Raw genomic sequence first — 18,183 nt, 5'->3', positions numbered from 1 at the left:
ATAATCTGATTTCTTTTATAATTCTCTTTTATGCTGGGTGCTGAAAACCCACCATCTCTGCTGACTTCAAAGGATGTTAAATTACTTGTCGTCATCTGTGAAGATCAGGCATGGAGGAATCCGTACCTATTTTACAGCCAGCGCTGTGCAAGCCTCTTCTCTTTCCATCATGCTGGGCCCAAGTAGAGGGGGTGTATTGGGTCAGGAGAGGGTATGGCCCAAACATATTCTGCTCCAGAAACCCCCATATATAAAGACCTCTGGTGGGCTACAGCAAAACATCACAGTTTACAGAAGCCCTGAGCCACAACTCTTAGGGTTGGTCTACACTAGGCAGGTAAGTCAACTGCAGAGATGCAACTGCAGCTACTGCAATTCTGTCACTAGAATCAACTTATCTGCGATCAACTTACCTAGCTGTCCTCACAAGGAAGGCTGATGGGAGAGTTTCTCCCATGGACCACCCTCACTCCTGGCAATAGCTGGTCGATTTCTGGAGGTTACTTTCACACATCTCCACCAGGTGCACGAATTTGAACCCTGGAAGCTCAACCCTGAGCAGGTCAATCTTCTGGGTAAAGTTAACACAGATGTAGCAAAATCAGTTCACATATCCTGACTCCTACTGAAAAGGTTACAAGACTCTAGCATTTAAGAATTTAATTGAGACTATTAATCAAAAGTAGCCTTGAAAAAAAAAATCACTTTCCTTATCTGTGTGAGTCTGGCCAGGCTGCAGGGTCTGACAGCCACATACCTGTTCTCTCCCCATTGTCCCAGGGGCCCTGGGCTAGTTATGCTCTGCAATGCATGGCAGAGTCTCATTAACAAAAGGTCAGGTTATTCCTGAGTGAGAGAACGACAGCTTACAGGCCAGCCTCAGTCATTTCCTAATGTGGAATAATGAAATGCTACCTGCCTATGAAGAAAGGTCTATTTCAAAGGCTCACACCCATGAAGAAACAAAAGGCCATCCTCTCAGCAAGGAAACCGTTGCATTACAGGCTGGCCCATTCACCTGGTTGACAGCTCCTCCCCAGAGATAGATGCTTCTCATTGGTTCTCTGTGCTTTGGAATCTTCCAAAACAGAAGTCAATATAGGATAGGTGATGTGGTTTTTTTCCCTACTATACTGTCACAGATACAAAGCACCATTTGACTCGGAGGTCTTCAACTTTTTACATATTTTTCTCTTATTTTCTGCTAATGAGGCGTGTCAGAACTTGTTATTCCTGATCAGGCGAATCACACAGGTACCGAGCCCTAGGTCAGACATGAAGGAGCTTCCATTTTTTTTTTGGCTTGGTTATGATGTTGTTGAGGCTTCAGTGCCCACAGAACATGCAATGAAAGCCAATGGAAAATGTGTGTGTGTGTGTGTGTGTGTGTGTGTGTGTGTGTGTGTGTGTGTGTGTGTGTGTGTGTGTGTGTGTGTGTGTGTGTGTGTGTGTGTGTGTGTAAGTAAAAGGGTCCATGTATAGTATGATAGGCACTGAAACAGTCATGTGGGTAGGGGTATGGACAGCCTCATGCCAGCTGGATCAGACTCATTTCTTTACCATACCAGCACCCCTGTCTTCTGTAGCTTGCTGGCAATGAAGCAGGAGACCCGTGACTCATACTGCTGGCATACAACCGGTGACACGCCAGTGGCTGTGCACACCTGGCACATGCATGTGCTTAGCTCTGTTAGCCAACAGAAGGCAGATACAGGGGGAGCACCAGGATGGACTGTTCCAGCAAGAGACAGAAGCACACTGATAGGCATAAACGTTCCTGTACTGATGCTCCCGTGGCACTATGAACTCTCCTCACTCTCAACCTCCCACCCCAGGCTCAGAGTTACGATTGGTCCCCGCCCCAGGGGAAATGCCTGCTGCCAAGCTTGATGCCAGCACATCAGTTCGCCTTAAGCTCTGCAGCAGTTCAGGAGGAGAACGACGGGGCAGGGTCCTTGAGCTAACCGCAGCTCCACTCGCTTCCCAGCATGGAAGACCTTAACCCGGCTGCAGGCCAGGGGACAAAGCAGCGGTGCATGGAAAGCTGAGTAGATTTCAAAGGGGGAAAAAGAGGGCAAGGTGCGTCGGGGAGAAATTACAAGGCATATGTGCCAGCAGAAGGCCAATACCCCTGCTCAATCCTTGTATGGCCACATACGAGGAGTATAAAATCCTGTTTAATTAGTGAAACAGTTAAAGGTTAAGGTTAACCAATTAAATGGGGAGGAGGGTAGGAAGAGGAATGCCTCCCTGCCATGGATGAGGACTGCTCCAGCCAGGCTGGAGTGCTCCCCACCCACTGCACTCCCAGGAAGCTCAAGCACCCCTGCCCACGGCACACCCTGGGCTGCTACGGATGAGGGCTGCTCTGGCCACACTGCGGCAGGCCCTGCAGAGCTGGAGCAGCTCCCTGCCCACAACAGTTGGGGGTGCTGCTCCAGCCTCTGCTGGGTATCTGGAGCTGGTAAGTCTCATCTGTTTAGGCTGAGGCTTACCAGTTTAACATCGCTCTCCCATATTCCACACGCACCCTCTTATAACTTCTTAGGAATGGCAAGCGCTTGTGCTGGGCTCTTAGCACAGGAGTGACGTTCACCCGGAGGAAATCCAAGGAACTATAAAAGCAGCTGCTTGGGAAGGAGAAGCAGCAGGAGGTCTCTGAAACAGAAGCACTCCTCAGCCAGCCGTTGCTCATGTTGCAGCCCAAATAAAAGGCTCCAGAAGAAATTTGCGAGGAGGAAGCTTGCTGGTCGAAGGACTATTTGCTGTTCTGAGAGGCAGCCATTTGCTTCGCTGGCTGATGCCCAGCAAGGAGGATGGTTCCTCCCAGGGTAGTCACTGGCACCTTGTCTGGCGGGTGGCACTGGAGTGCTAACATGATACTGCACACGCCGGGCTTGCAGTGACTCAGGCTCGCATTACGAAAGCAGACTGGAAGCGTCAGGTGGGGAAAGGTCCCGCACGTGAAACGGGGATGACTTTGCAGGCTCCTGTCACCGTCACATGCCAATGAGTGTCTCCCAGGCCCCCTTTTCCTGTGTCTTTGGAAAAGATCAGGAGCCCTCCACTCGTTTTGCAACGCCTACTCCTCTGCCTCTTCCTGGATCATAATTCAGTAGCCTGACCCTCCTCCCAGCTGCCCTGCTGCCGCCGCCGCCGCACAGACCTTGGTCCAGAACCCTGACGCTCACATGGGCTGAAGCTGATAACATGACACCTGCCACTAACACTTGTAATCCCTTGAGCTGCTCCTATTGAGTCTGGTCTACTCAAAGCAAGGATCTCTTTAACCAAAGATAGGAGACTACCCCCACCCAGTTAAACTGGAACAATTTAATGTGCATGGACACTCTTATATCAGTTTAATCTTGGCTCACATCAGCCTGGCTTGTGTAACCACCAACAGGCGGACTTGAACCTGAGACTTCTGGTGCTTAGTGCAGGAGCCTCTACAGCTTGAGCTAGAAACCAGCTGGCACTCAACTAAGGCTGTAAAAGACTCATGCTTTCTCCATTTAAGTGGTCTAGGTGCCATTATGTGGGACAGTGAACCACACCCCATAGGTGTGTGAGTTCCACTTGCACCTCCTAATTCACCCACAGAACACAAGTTTAAGCAGGTGTCGAGTCTCCACACACAAAGGACAGATCAAACTACCACATTCAGTTGGCCCAACTTACATTGCTGTACCAACACAGTAACCAAATGGATTTCAGACATCCACACTATGCTCCTCATGTCAGCAGCGCATGTTCCTCGGGAGCAGCCCTTGCAGTGATTTTTCTACTAGTGTGGGGTGACTTCTGAAAGGCATCAGCAGTTGAACAGAGCAACACAGGACCTACACTGACACTGTGCTGCCTTAGTGCTAGGCCACCCGCAGAGGTGGAGTTAGATGCAATAGACAACTCATGCTGGTCATTTTACTGTCGACACTTAGAGTTAGGTCGAGTGACACACGTTGCTTTACCCAACCCAAAGCTGCAGTGTGAATCCGGCCAAAGCTGAATCAGTTTAACCTGGCATCTTTAGCTGTGTGCGTGTTGCGACAAGCCCTTTGTTCACTGTAAGTGTAGGGCCCAATTCTCCTTGTCTTACACCATGTAAACCCTGAGATCAGCTGAAGCCCATGGCATTCCACCAGTGTAACAGAGATCTCTTTCAGGCCCATAATCAGCAGAGAGGCACCTAAGTGGACGGGGCAGATGGCTTTATGCTTCAGGAGGTGATCATGGTTCTTGCCACATTAAGCCAGCTGATGCACACCGGTGATGCTCTTACTGAGGCCAGGTCTACACTAGACAATAAAGTCAATTGTAAATACGCAGCACTAACTATGGCAACTGCATAGCTAGGATTGATTTATCTGCCAATTGACTTACCTGGCCATCCTCACAGAGGGAGGTCAATGGGAGAAACTCTCCTGTCGACCTCTCTCTTACTCCTCACAATATTGAGGAGTGGAGGGGTTAGCTGCTGACCCCAGATAGTTTGATTTCACATGTCCCTACTAGGTGCACAAAATTGAACCGGGGAAGATCAACCCTGATTGGCTCCACCAGTAGAAACACAGGCTGCCAGCTGTGGGCATTTGCAAATCAGCTGGGCAGCACCTGAACCTCTCCTAGGCAGCCGCCCAAGCCAACAGTTTACGGGGAACAATGATCATGACGACCATAAGTAAAGCCCCCGCCTCTCCCCTGACCCCCATTTCTCTACTGGATCTCCCAGCTCCTCCTTACCTTTGTACTGAGGCGTGAACTGCTTCATGGCCGTGGGGAGCGACTCGTAGAACCACTGCTCCTGGGAGACAAGGGGCTTGCAGATGGTGTGCTCATCATATTTCATCATGCTCATGTGGCCTCCAACCTGATGGATGAATGGCTCCAAGACCACCCCTTTCCGGGGGTCCCCGGTGTCCAGATTATTCTGTACCACCATGCTGTCCGGAGACTTGGCGTCCAACTCACGGTTGGGCCGAGACTAACCACGTTCCTGGAAGGAAGTGCCCTCCTCCTTTTAGCAGCAGTGAACCGGAGCGTGTTGCAGGAAAGCAACCAGAAGATAGGTTGGAGTTTGTCAGCACCAGTGGAGCCAACTCTGAGCCAAGATCTTTGCTGCTCCACCACGTAGTGGTCTTCTGGCTTCTTCGTGTACCATAGGGAACACCTCTGCAAACAGCAAGATACATAGAGAGTGACAGTAAATGGGCAAGTCGCTCCTGAACCCCTTCCTACTATTCAGTGGTGCCCTCTCGCAATGGCTCCCCCAAAGTTACTGTATATATCATCCAAGAGAAGCCTGTACAAATGGGAAGAGTTATACATTGAAGACACATGCAAGTCTCACCCTTGTCAGGCAAGCTCTGTACATGCACATGGCAATTTAAATCTGGTGCGGGCCAAAAAAACGCTGGGAAGGGAAATTTAGGAGCCCTCTCCTGTTAAGGTGGCTCCCCCTTAGATGAGCTAGCTCAGGGCATTCTTTCTCCCAGCTAACACCAGGCTGTCAACATGATGCTCCTTTCCCTGCCTGAAGGTAACCTGATATTAGGGTAATAATCCCAATCTTTTGAAAGCCACATGGTTGATGGTGTTTCCAACCTTTTCCCAAATTGTCTCAAGATTAGGACATTCTCTGCTGGCGGGGCTATTAATAAAGTGTACTCTGGGAAGGACATTCTCACACAAAGATGTCAGCGAAGCTCACCCCTCAGGAAGCTTCTCCACCTCCTACCCCTAGAGAAACCTCAGACAAGAACATTCCTTGTCATTAACACTGGGGTAGCAGTAAAGGTTTCCCTCCCTCCTTTCCTAAAGGAGGCATGGGTCAGGATATTCTAGCTCAGGATGGAACAGTAGTGACATTCACACAGACAACAATGTACAGCAAAAGCTGATAAACAGCTCCTACTCCAAATCCCACCCCCCGCCCATCTCACCAAGATATACTCCATTCTGGGGTTAAACAAAAGGAAATCCATAGCTCATACATGCACTACACCAAAGGGAGGGATCTTGACCCCACAGGAGCTCTCCGTGGGCTTCCATTGACTTGGCCCTAGAGTAATCAACTAGAAAAAACCCTCACCTGTCTTTATTTGTCCTCGTGGCCTGCTCATCCCATTTCTATTGCAGTCCCTGGCCAAACTGCCATTGGACTTCATTTGGAGCAAGACGGGACTCAGTTAATGAAGACAATAATATGGGCCGGATTCACTCTGTCCCAGGGCAGCTGAATACAAGGACAGGACTTCTAGTGCCAGAAGCGCTCCACCTGTGAAGATCTGGAGGCCTAGAGAGCCCCTTGCTGCAGAATGCCCCTTGGTTGCATTGGAGCTGAACTGCAGACAAGTTTGGCTGTATGAAGCCAGCATACCTAAAGGAGCAGTTTCCTCGCAATCCCTCAACCTCCACCCAGATGACTAACACAGAGGGAGGTATGTTCTTATCAATGCTGCATTGGCAACTGAAGTGGGACGCTAGACACATAAACAAGCACAGGCCGGGAGAGACACTCTGGGATGATGAGCTGGTCTTCCAGTAACCTGCCGTTACTTGATCATTTCAGTTCAAAGAGGGCCCTGAAAGAGATTGGGGAAATCCCTTTGCGTTGCCCTTCCTTTCCTCCCAGCCCGAGACAAAGGATTTTGAGGCCTTATCCTACATTGTTTAGCACCTGAGTGTACAAGACATGTCACTGTATGCAAGGTGTATGATACTATTCAGCTGTCGTACTATCATAAGTACTCATACAGTCCCATCAGCCCTGCCTCCGAGTACACGGCTATCTTTGATGGACTTCCCCCACAAATATCCCTGTGAAGGAGGAAAGTGCTGTTCTGCCAGGCTTGCAGATGGAGAATAGAGGCCTGGAGATTAAATGACTTGTCCAAGTCTAACGCCAATTGAGGCACCAGTTGTCTGTGGGCAGAATCAAACACAGGAGCTCTGGAGTGCTACTGCAGTGGTTCTCAACCTTTTAGATAAACTATCCCCAGACTTCTCTCGCATACCCTTAGCGGGCTGAGAGAAATGGCCCTAAAGCAACCTCAGGTCTTGAAACAAGTGCCATTCAACCTGTCCAGATGACTGTACACTTTCAAGGAGTCAGATTTATTTTGCGCCACAAAGTTACACCTCACTTAAAAACTACTTATTTACAAAAACAAGCAAAAATATCAAGATGACTGCTGAAAACTTGCTGAATTTCTACCATCTTATTAACCAATAAAGGAGTTGGAATAGAAATACTGTGCTTACATTTCAGTGTGAAATATATGAAGAGGTTGAAACAAGTCACTGTGTGAATGAACTTTTCGATTGTACTGACTTGACTAGTGCTTTTTACATAGCCTGTTGTAAAACTAGGCAACTATTTAGATGAGTGGAGGCACCCCCTGGAAGACCTCAGTGTACCCCCAAGGTGACACATACCCCTAGTTGAGAAACACTGGCCTCGCGCATTTAAATGACTTGTCAAAGTGTAATACTGTCAGAGACCACAGTTTTGGTCAATTGAACACAGAACCTCTGGAGCTATGTAAGCGTCTACCACATGAGCTAAAAGCCAGCTGGCTAGTAACTAAGGCTGCAAAGGCTTGCTGGGTAAGTGGTGTCAGGGTCATGGGAAAGTACAGCATACCTATAAGGTGTGTGGCTCACACAGGATCGCACACGAAGCCTTTGGAGGAGACAATTATTGAAGACAGCCTCCCAGCTCCCAGAATGGATCTAACCACTGGGCCACTCTCTCTTTGCATGTGGCATTAAACTGGAAATGACCCTCGCCTGCTCTGCTTTGCTTCCAGTGGCGATGGATTCCCAATCTAACAAGTTCTCCAGCTTGAAAATACTCGGTGAGTCAAAGCTTAGGCCAGGTCTACACTAGGAGGTAAAATCCACTTTAGATCCTCAAATCCAGTTATGAGAATTGTGTAGTTGGAGTGGCCGTATCTAAAATTGACTTTTGCCACTAACGAGAGGTCAACGGCAGAAACTCTCCCGTCAACTTCCCTTACTCCTCGTGATTGCCAGGAGTATTGGGGTTGACGGTGGTACCATGACCATTTAATTTAGCGTGCACTAAATCGAACCCCAGAAGATTGACAGCCAGTGGGTCAATCTTCCCCTAAGTGTAGACATAACCTTGGACACTTTTCTCCTGTTCTCCCATTGATAATTAAGTTCCTGAATAACTGAGAGCTTGAGCATAGGTGCCTGGGTTTTGCACAGAAGACTTATTTGAGTTCAGTGAACTGAACTAAGGGAATTTTCCTTCCTGGGGATGAGTGCATGAGATGGAAAGTTTTAAGAACAAGTCCTCTATGGGGAAAATTTATTCCCATCTATTCTGCCCAAATTGAGGTGCTTAAACTAAAACGTTTCCCATGACTTCTTTCCCCCTGCCAATTTTATCATCGCCCATGCCACAGAATAGGATTTTTGCCATCCACTTTCAGAGATACAGTCTCTACGAACATTACTTCCTGAAAACACAATTCTGAGCCATTTACATGAGCGAATTTCAAGCTAGGATGAATGTGTATCTTTAGAGCCAATCTAGAACGAACAAACAAAAGCATTTATCACTTCTGAGTTGCATCAACTTTCACACATTATTTTGCTCTTTAAAGCGGTTTTTGTTTGTTTGTTAATAGATTTATCATATCTTGCCTTTCAAGCTGGAGAACAAAACATGACTTCAATCCAGACTGTATTACTTTGGCGACATTCCAAGGCTGGAAAACAATTGATACAATGGGCTTACCGTCCTAGCAACCTTCACATCCCAGTGCGTGGCAGGAAAAAACAACCTCAGGCTGTTAGTGTTGACACTTCAACAGAACTCGGAACAAGAGCTGCGCAGAGAGAAAGGGGCTGTTTTCATTTGCTGACATTCTGAAGCAGCTCATCCTGACCACATATATGGCACAGTGAACCCCCAGAGAGTCACCTGTTGAATGTTTCAGCTTGTCTCAAGTAAGGGAGTCTTGAAGTCAACCCCACAAGCCCCTCCAAACTTAAGTTATCCCAAGGGATGAAAGATATTTAGGTCACCCTTCCACAAAAAAAAAAAAAAAACAGAGTTACAAATCAGTTTCAGTCCTAATTTTCTCCTTTGACATTGCAGGGATTTATTTTGCCTCTCAAGAAGGCGAGATACCAGAAGTGTTTCCTCTCACTTTTTCCATCCATGCACAGAATAAATTTTGTTATGTGCACCAAAGATGTGCAGATGTGCGCCGCCAGTAGAAACACATGCTGCTGACTCTGGGGCCTTTTCTAATCACTGAGCCATGCCTAAATCTCTCCTGGGTGGTCATCCAAGCCCTCAGTTTACAAGGGAACACTGGATGCCATCCAAGTAGCCAACAGTGACTCTCTAGTTAGAAATAAGACAGTGTCCAAAAATAAGGAGTGGGAAATACTTTTAGAATCCTCCCCCTCATTTTTTGACAAAAATCTCAACATGTTTGAAATTTTTGCTCCTCTGAAAATAGCAATATTTTTCATGATTTTTTCTCCCCATTTTTCTTGTCAAAACCCATGGACTTTTTCTTAAAATTTTGCTGGTTTGGAAAAAAAAAAAATAAATAAATAAAATAAAAACCATTTTTCTTCAAAAGGTTCAAAAACTCCCAGCCCGCTCAGATGATGATACAGAACTACATTTGGGTGTGAGCTGGTGATTTGCACTTCCCACAAGTAACTTCTCCCACGTAATTACTAGAAGGGGGAAAACCTCCATCATTTAAAAAACCATAAAATCCAGACACAGCTAAGATAATTAGTCTGACAAATGGACAATATTGCCCAAAGCACAGAAAAGTTACAGCCAGCAGAGGGCTACAGTGCATGCAGGCTTAGCTGTTACCTTCCAACAAGGAAAGCAGGCTGGCGTCTACTTTCAGGCTGGAGTCAGTGTTCATCTGAGTCCATGCAAGCCTTCTCCTGGACTTGAGATTTGGCCCTGGCTGCATTTCCACCCAGAAGTTCTCAGCACAGCCAAACAGCTGCCACATTAGCGCTCAACGAATTTTTAAGTCTGCTTTTTCTGTTCATCCTCGGCTGCAGCCGAATGGGGAAAGAATAGCAGTGTATGGGGGGAGGGGGGCTGAATCCCAAGGAGACCAGATCTAGCCATCCCCTGTAGGCACAGAAGCCTCAAGATCTTTTATCTTGGATTGCCCTCCCTGCAAGCATCTGATGTTCACCAAGTTTACAGCTGATGCCAATGGCCCTTCTGAACATGAGGCAAAGTTGGAGGGCGATGCACCAGAAGATTTGTTCAGCTTCTTTGTGCCGCAGCAGGACATAGAGGGGAAGGGTAGAAATTGCATTAGCCTGGATTGATAGGCAGCTAGATACCTGATTGCCTCTGCCTGGCTGTTTGGAGTGAAGTACAAAGCAAGAGTGACTTTCGGAGGGCTGGTAAGTGTTCTGCATGCGTCAGCAATACTCCCCAGCCCGTGCAGCACTGCAACATGAGATTCATTGGGGCATACGGCAGCACCTTGGTGGCTGGGATAATAAATGCCCTGCCCTTGCATTACCCCTTGCTTAAGTGCCTGAAACTCAGCGAAAACACCTGTCTCTTTTAACCTTTTCGTGTTGGTTGAGCTCACAGGGATGCCTCATCGTACTCACCGTCAGTGGTCCCTCTAACTTCCCCCTTCCATGGCAGAATAAATTTTGTTATGTGCACCAAAGCACGTGCGCCACCACAGAAACATGCTGCTGGTTGTGGGCGCTCTGCTAAGCACCTGAATCTCTCCTGGGCAGATGCCTAAGGGCTCAGCTGACAGGGAACACTGCCCACCATTCTGGGCTGAGGCTCCCTTAGCCAAAGGAAATCTGCTGCAGCAGAGGGTCTCATTCTGCTAGGCCAGGGGTCAGCAACCTTTCTGAGGCGGTGTGCCAAAACTTGACCTTGTAACCTGTGCCGGGGGTTGCTGACCCCAGTGCTAGGCCTATCCTCTTTACAGTGAAGCTCGTAGCCTGGGCTGGACGTGGGACAGGCTACTGTTCTCGAAGGAGAAGGCTCTGGCTTCTGCTAGAGCTCCCCTATTGCTCCTGCCTTAGTTCCATGCGTTAGGCAGACTAGGATTTAGCTGACTTCAGCATCAATCCAGAGTTCGTTCACTGACACCATGGCCCTTCCTCTGGTTTTAGACCAACATGACCACCAGAGGAATCTGCTCCACGGTCGCCAGGAAAACACTCTAAGTCAGAGGCGCGGATGGTCCCTTCCTCCCCTCAGACTCCCCCAGGAGCACTTTCAAGTAGACCCCCAAAACCCCTCTCATTGAGCAGCTCGGTGACCACCACCTAGAGCGGAGGCACAGATCGATGGACAACGAGATGGCGCAGAGGGGGCCCCAATCTACCACGGTCTGAGCAAGAGCTGGATTTCACACAGCCCAGCGTTAAGGGGAGAGAGTCAGTCAGAGCAGGCTCATTTTGACTGCCCCCATCCATTGAGCCAGGTATTTCCACAGGCGTCATGGCTGAAACGGGTGAGCACCAAAAGGGATTCTGCTTGGCAGCTCTTCAACCCAAGGAAAAAATTCGCTTTGGTCCAGGCAGCGCTCCTCAGAAACGGACCCAGGCTGGCCTCTTGCTTCTCAACTGGTATAAACCAGCAGCATTCCACTGGCTTCAAAATAGTTGTCTAACCTGCACTCTGCAACATCACCACTGAACTCTGCATAAATCGAAATCTGGCTCAGTACAGACTCTGGTTTTGAAAAGCAAATGCCCAATCAGCAAAATCTAGGAGAGCCCCGCATAGCGTTGGTTCTTCCCATCTCTGGCATTTAGCCTGCTCAAACACGCCTCCCTCCTCAAATGCACACTACCGTTCAACAGCCAGGTGTCCTCTGGTCACAACACTTCTGCCCTGCTGTCCCTCTACATCCACTGACCGTCTCTTGCCTTCGTCTTAGAATTAAACTGCACGCTCTTTGGAGCTAGGTCTGTCTGTTTGTCCAGATTCTTGCACAGAGGGGCTGTGTCTAATGATGGAAATGCGTAATGAATAATAAATCAGAATCATGACAGTCGGCCCCAGAATTTCCAGGGATTCCAGAAAGGCAATGGAGATTGGAACAAATTAGCCTCATCTTTGCACAGCCTAATGTGCCTAGTTTGAATTTTCATTTCCCCAAAACAATAAGAAGTCCTATGGCACCTTACAGACTAACAGATGCATTTGACAAAGCAGGTCTTTTCCTCAGAAAGCTTAAGCTCCAAAAAAATCTGTTAGTCTATACGGTACTAAAAGACTTCTCATTGTTTTGGCAGATACAGACTAACCTTCTAATACACTTCCCAGATTCCAGCTCAGCTCAGTCCTTTTGCCACTTGCCCATCCACACTGCCCAGGCAGGTCAGGCTCCAAGACCTATTACTCATCTCCCAGCCCCTGTTTGCTAAAGCAAGAAGCTATTATGAGCCCTGATCTAAAGGAGGCGGTACCGAGTGCATGACATCCACTTCATCACAAACACTCACCCGTCAGAGCCCGCCTTTCCGTACAGCATTTACCTCAGCAGTGAGCTTTCGTAGGAGCGTCCCAGTCTGTCACAGTGCTGTTCAGCCTGGCTGACTCCCTACAATGGCAGTCTAGGTTCGAGAGCCCAGCTCCGGTACGTGGAATTGGGCAGGGCAGGGCAGGGCAGAGAGCTGACAGCCAAGGGGAGTCACCTGACTTTACTGGAAGTTCCTGGCATGCATGGTTTATATACAGCTGACAGCTGAGGCAAGTGTGTATGTCTGGGCAGGGTGGGGGTGCAGGGGAGGGTTAAAGGAAAAAGAAAACACAAACAGTATTAAGGGAAACAAAAATTATACCTTTAAGTTGGCTGCGTGTGACACCCTCTGTGACGAGCGAGCATCGTGTTCCATTTCTTGGCTAGCTGGAATTGCTCCTGCTCGGTTTTGCAATCAGCTCTCCAAGAAAAACAACCATGCTTCCCCCTCGTTTATTTTTGACATCATATTTCATAACAGCTTCACTCATTTATTGGTTTTTTCCTGCCCCCCGCTTCCTCTTTAAAAGGCTCTTTTGCTGGGATAGTTTTGGCCTTTGCAAAGCCAACTGCAATCAAGAGGGGGATAGGACTTCCATTTCCTTCCCTGTCGCTGGCTGTGAAACTCAGCAGGTATTTGGGGACAGATCTTGGCTAGCCAACTTCACAGACAGCCGGATGGCTCTAAAAAATCCCTTCTGATCCATTTGTCCTATTAGCCTGGACAGATGAATGTGTGCATACTAGTATGCTGGAGTGAGGCTGGCTCAGAGAGACAATGGGCTTTCACTTTGAGACACCTGACGTTTGTGAATATCAGCTCTGGAAAGCAAAATGCAGGAGGTACACACACCCGAAGACAAAGCCAGCCCCAGTTAGCCCTCACATAGCACTTTTCAGCTGTAGATCTCAAAGCACTTGCAAAGAAAAGCTGTACAGATAGGAGAAAACTGACCCTCCAAAAGGGAAAATGATTCAACCAAGGCGACTCAGCAAGTCAGTGGCAGAACATGAACTCGACTCTCAAGTCTCTTGACTCCCTGTCCAGGGCCCTAACCACTAGATCAGCAGGAGTTTGATTTGTCTCACGTACCCCTAAGTTTCTCCTCATTTACACCACTTGCTCACAAGATCAGCCATAAACACACAAAAGCGTCTCAGCAGGCTATTATTGAAAAATTGCTACTTTCTCATCTTTACCATACAATTACATAATAAATCAACTGGAACAGAAACATTGCACTTCTATGTCAGTGTATTGTTTACAGAGTCATATAAACAAGTCACCGTCTGTATGAAATGTTAATTTGTATTGACCTCACCAGTGCTTTTTATGTAGCCTGCTGTAAAACTAGGTAGATCTCTGACTGAGTTGACAACCTCCCCGGAAGAGCTCTGCATGCCTCCAGGGGAACACGTACCCCTAGCTGGGAACCACTACACTAGACCTCACTGTTGAAAGGCGATTGGTACATCTGGCTAAAGAGAAAATGGACACAGGACACCTTTATTTTAAAATGAGGGTAAGTTTGTAGCACAATAGGGAAGCAGTAGCAGTGAGGTGCCTGAAGGAGCTAGCAACCCAAAAACAAGCCTGCTGGGAACCTTGCGAGTACACGCTGAACCTCTCTAGTCTGGCACCCTTGGGACCTAAATGGTGCTGAGTCAGAGAATTTGCCAGCCCATGGGAGATCAATATTTGCTAGCCCAGAGGTTGGTAAACAAAAAACAAGATGACACATTTTTGCCAATTCAGTAAAAAAAAAAAAAAATTCAAAAGCCATTTTGCATGTGAATAGGAGGCAGCCTTAACAACGTCAAGCTGTACATTTTGTAACCCCTGTTTTAAGAACAGCACACATGCAATGATTTGTTATGTGATGTGTGTTTACTGCAGGATGATCACAAACGTTTTACATATTCTATTTCCTCACACTTTACATGTACCACTGTCTTCCTGACTTTCACTCCTGAGCCTTCTCTCTCTTTCTCTCTCTAGAGGATGCTAGGGGGGAGTTATCCAACATTTTGAGATCACAGATCATTTGTTATTTAGATCTGAGTTTTTGGGCCTTTAGATATTCAGTGTGTCTACACAGGCACAAATCTTCGAAATAGCCATGCTAATTGCCATTTCAAAGATTACTAGTGAGGCGCTGTCTTGAATATTCAGCACCCCATTAGCATTAGGACTCTTCCGGCCGTGGCGCTTTGAAAGCGCCACTTTCGAAAGTGTGCAGCTTGGTGTGGCTACACAAGGGTCCTTTTCGAAAGGACCCTGCACCTTTCGAAATCCCCTTATTCCGATCAGTGAGCAGGACAAGGGGATTTCGAAAGGTGCAGGTCCTTTCGAAAAGGACCCCCCTGCAGCTGTGCCAAGCCACACGCTTTCAAAGCACTGCGGCCGTAAGCGTCCTAATGCTAATGAGGAGCTGAATATTCAATTCATTGCCTCCTTAGTAATCTTCCAAATATGGCTGTTTTGAAGATTTGTGCCCACGTAGACATGGCCTCACTGCTTAATCGAAAATAATCAGGAGTGCTTCTTTAAACTTTGCGATTATTGCATCCGGAGCCACGAAACAGTCCTTAAAGAGCCACATGTGGCTCCAGAGCTGCAGGTTGCAGACCCCTGGCATTACCAACACTTCCACTGCTTACTGGGCTATTAGGAAGGCTTTATTTCACTTTACTTCCCGCCCTGCCCCCCCCCCCGCCCTTTTTTTTTTTTTTTTAAATCTTTCTGTTAAATTCTCTTCATCTCAGTTTTCATTTATCAGAATTGTCCAGATCTGAAGAGGTGGGTCTGCCCACGAAACCTCATCACCTAGTAAATTATTTTGTTCGTCTTTAAAGTACTACAGAACTGCTTGTTTGTTTTGGGCTCTTAGGAGAAATTTAGGGGTACATTGCAGCTAAAGCACACAAAATCACAGCACAGAACACTGAGAGCCAGAAGTGGTGGCTGGAAACAAAGTTTATGGGACTGCAGGAAGCTTGGCCATACCCCTGATAAGCAGTCATCTGGCTAACAAAAATCATGCTAGACCATGGATGCTGCCAGACCAGCGAGTGCTGGACTAGAGAGGTTCAATCTGTAGATTCAAGTTGCTAGTCTGTTCTGCCATGCTGACTAGATAAAAGCTACAGTTGGCACCTGTTACACTCACATCTTCGCTCTGCATTGAATCCAGACCTGCACAATCTCCCTGTGGTGTGCCTGATGCCAGCACGAGACATGCAACAGAATGTGGCTCCATACAGTGCACGTGAGGATGGTAAACTAGTCCCTAACTTTCCTTTCGCTGACAATTAACAATGGAGCTGGATGGCTGTATCTCTGCCGGGAAATAAAGCCTGTGTTTTTAACAGAGAGAGTAATTAGCCCTGAGAATGATTTGCCAAGGGGTCGTGGTGGATTCTCCATCACTGACAATTTTTAATTCATGAGGGGATGTTTCTCTAACAGAGCTGTGGTAGGAATCATTCTGGGGGAAGTTTGGTGGCCTGCATCAGGGCTGGTTTTAAAGCAGCTTTCATCAGGCACAGGCAGAGGTGACCTGTGGGGGTGCACAAGCGGTCACAGGCACTCACAGTGCCCAGACCCCACCTCCTCCCACCACACTAACTGTCAGCGCCTCACCACTTCCAGCAAGTGTGAGGGTGGTCCTGCCCTTCCCCTGGAGTGACGGGGCAGAGTAAGGGTGGGGAGGAGGCGGGGGGGGCAGGGCATGGGGTGGATGGGGGCATGTGGCCAGTGAAACCCCTGAAGGTCTCTCACCAGTCATCACTGGACGTGGGGGTTACACTTTGATTCAGTGGCTCTCAGCAGCCTGCACTGTACAAAATTGTTCTCTCTCTAGTCTGGCAGTCTCTGGTGGTCCTCGCGTTTCCCTCACGGATGTTAGGTATGTGCGTCTCATCGAGTGCTGGAGGGGCGGAGGGCAGGGGGAGGCACTGTGAAAAGAGCAAAGAAACATTTCTTTTGCATTCACCATGTAGTCAGCACACGAGGTTCTGATGGGCAGAACGGAGAGCAAAGCAAATGTCGCCATTGGATCCCAAGAGAGGATGGACAAGGCTTGTCTGCTTTCGTCTCCACCCCCACGAGAGCCTAGGCTCCGACTCACCAAACTCAGGGGATACTAAAATAACAAGCAGTCCTGTGGCATCTTAAACACTAACAAATTTATTTGGCCATGAGCTTTCAGGCATTGCTGACCACAATTAATGCCACAACGATGGTGGAGGATCAGGAGTTGGAAAGCTTTGGATGAAAATAGCAGAGGTTTGACAGGAAAATCTTGGTGTTGAGATAACAGTCTATTGATATAATTCCCTCTTATTGACAGGGAAAGACAGGACCATAGAACACTAAAAATAGCATCGATGGTCTGGGGCTGCAGCTGAGATTAAGAATCTGGCAGGGATTCACCGAATCAGGAAGATGAAGCAAAGGACCAGATGCTCATCTGATTTAGGGCTGCTCCCCACACAGTCTTTGCACACGTATAATACAGGTTGAACGTCTCTCGTCCAGCACCCTCAGGACCTGACTGGTGCTGGATGAGAGAATTTGCCCAGGGGTGAGGTCAATACAGTCTCACACATTACCAACACTTTCCTTGCTTGCTGGTCTCTTAGAAGACATTTAGGGGTAAATTAGAGCTAAATAACAGCACAGAACACAGAGCCAGGGCTGATGGCTGAAAACAAACTTTATGGGACCACAGGAAACTCAGACTAACCATGATAAGTGGTTGTCCGGCTAACTAAAATCATGCCGGATTACAGATGTTGCCAGATGACAGAGTTCCAGATTAGAAGTTCAACCTGTAATTATTTACCAGTATGGTTCATCCACTAGAGTGGATGCAGTTATACCAGTCTGACATATTTCCCTTACTGCAGCGGAATAGCTTTCCGCTGTGAACATGTATACTGGTACAGCTCCACCTGCGTTAGGAGGGTTGTACCGTGGTCACGACAGTAGTATAATGTATGAAAGCCCAGTGTGTTGCACAGGTGTAAAATTGAAGTCACTCCCGCAGAGCAGAGCTGGCACGCAAGCAGCCATGAGTCAGTCCCCTCCGTTCTGAAAGGAGATGGCTTGCAGGTGAGAAAGAAAGGTCAGCGCTAAAGCAGATGCTGAAAATGCAAGAGGATTTTTCAATTAGGGTGCCTTGTTCATTCCACGGGAAAACTGATCAAACCCTGCCCTTTTCCTTTCTGTCTGCATTGCCCGAGGAGCCCCCCTCGCCAAAATGTCATTTCTGATCTCTTTCTTTAGTCTAACAACTAGCTTATCAATTACTTTTTAAACATTGATGTTCTGTGGTTTTTTGAGAGCTCGCTTTGAATAACTTTTCCTTAGGCTAGAGAGGGGCAGCTCCTCTCTTGCTTTAAGTGATTCTGAGGAGTCAGGCAAGCCAAATGAAAAAGGTTCCTCAGAGGCTGGCGACAGAATGCAGCTCTCTGTGATGCCCATTTAAATCTGGAGTAGCTCCACTGACATCAGTGAAATGACTTCTGGAGTTATTGCCTGGGCCAGAAATGGGAACCTGCCTTCTCTGATCTTTGTAGGGTAGTTCTAAGATGCTTATCCTCTTCTTATCAAGGCACTGATTGGATCTGATTCACAGATATTGTC

General features: G+C 47.7%; 1 protein-coding gene across 13 annotated transcripts in view; it reads right to left on the bottom strand.

Moving 5' to 3' along the window:
• Positions 1–18,183, bottom strand: part of IP6K3 (inositol hexakisphosphate kinase 3) — a 37,214-nt gene that overhangs the window by 13,362 nt on the left and 5,669 nt on the right. For 2 of the 13 annotated variants that reach the window (XM_074977772.1, XM_074977773.1), the window contains 2 exons: positions 8,771–8,861; positions 4,744–5,172 (listed from right to left, as the gene is read on the bottom strand). In XM_074977772.1, coding sequence (XP_074833873.1) covers positions 4,744–4,942 — 199 coding nt within the window. In that variant the 5' untranslated portion in view covers positions 4,943–5,172; positions 8,771–8,861. Of the gene's footprint in view, positions 1–413; positions 572–2,495; positions 2,873–4,743; positions 5,173–8,770; positions 8,862–8,956; positions 9,047–12,318; positions 12,394–12,516; positions 12,689–18,183 lie in introns of those variants that run through there. The other 11 variants (XM_074977779.1, XM_074977781.1, XM_074977771.1 and 8 more) reach the window with 10 other exon arrangements.

The sequence above is a fragment of the Carettochelys insculpta genome, chromosome 26, assembly GCF_033958435.1.
Source record: "Carettochelys insculpta isolate YL-2023 chromosome 26, ASM3395843v1, whole genome shotgun sequence".
Lineage (NCBI taxonomy): Eukaryota > Metazoa > Chordata > Testudines > Carettochelyidae > Carettochelys > Carettochelys insculpta.
The sequence above is the reverse complement of the archived record's forward strand: the minus strand, read 5'-3'. Positions and strand labels throughout refer to the sequence as shown.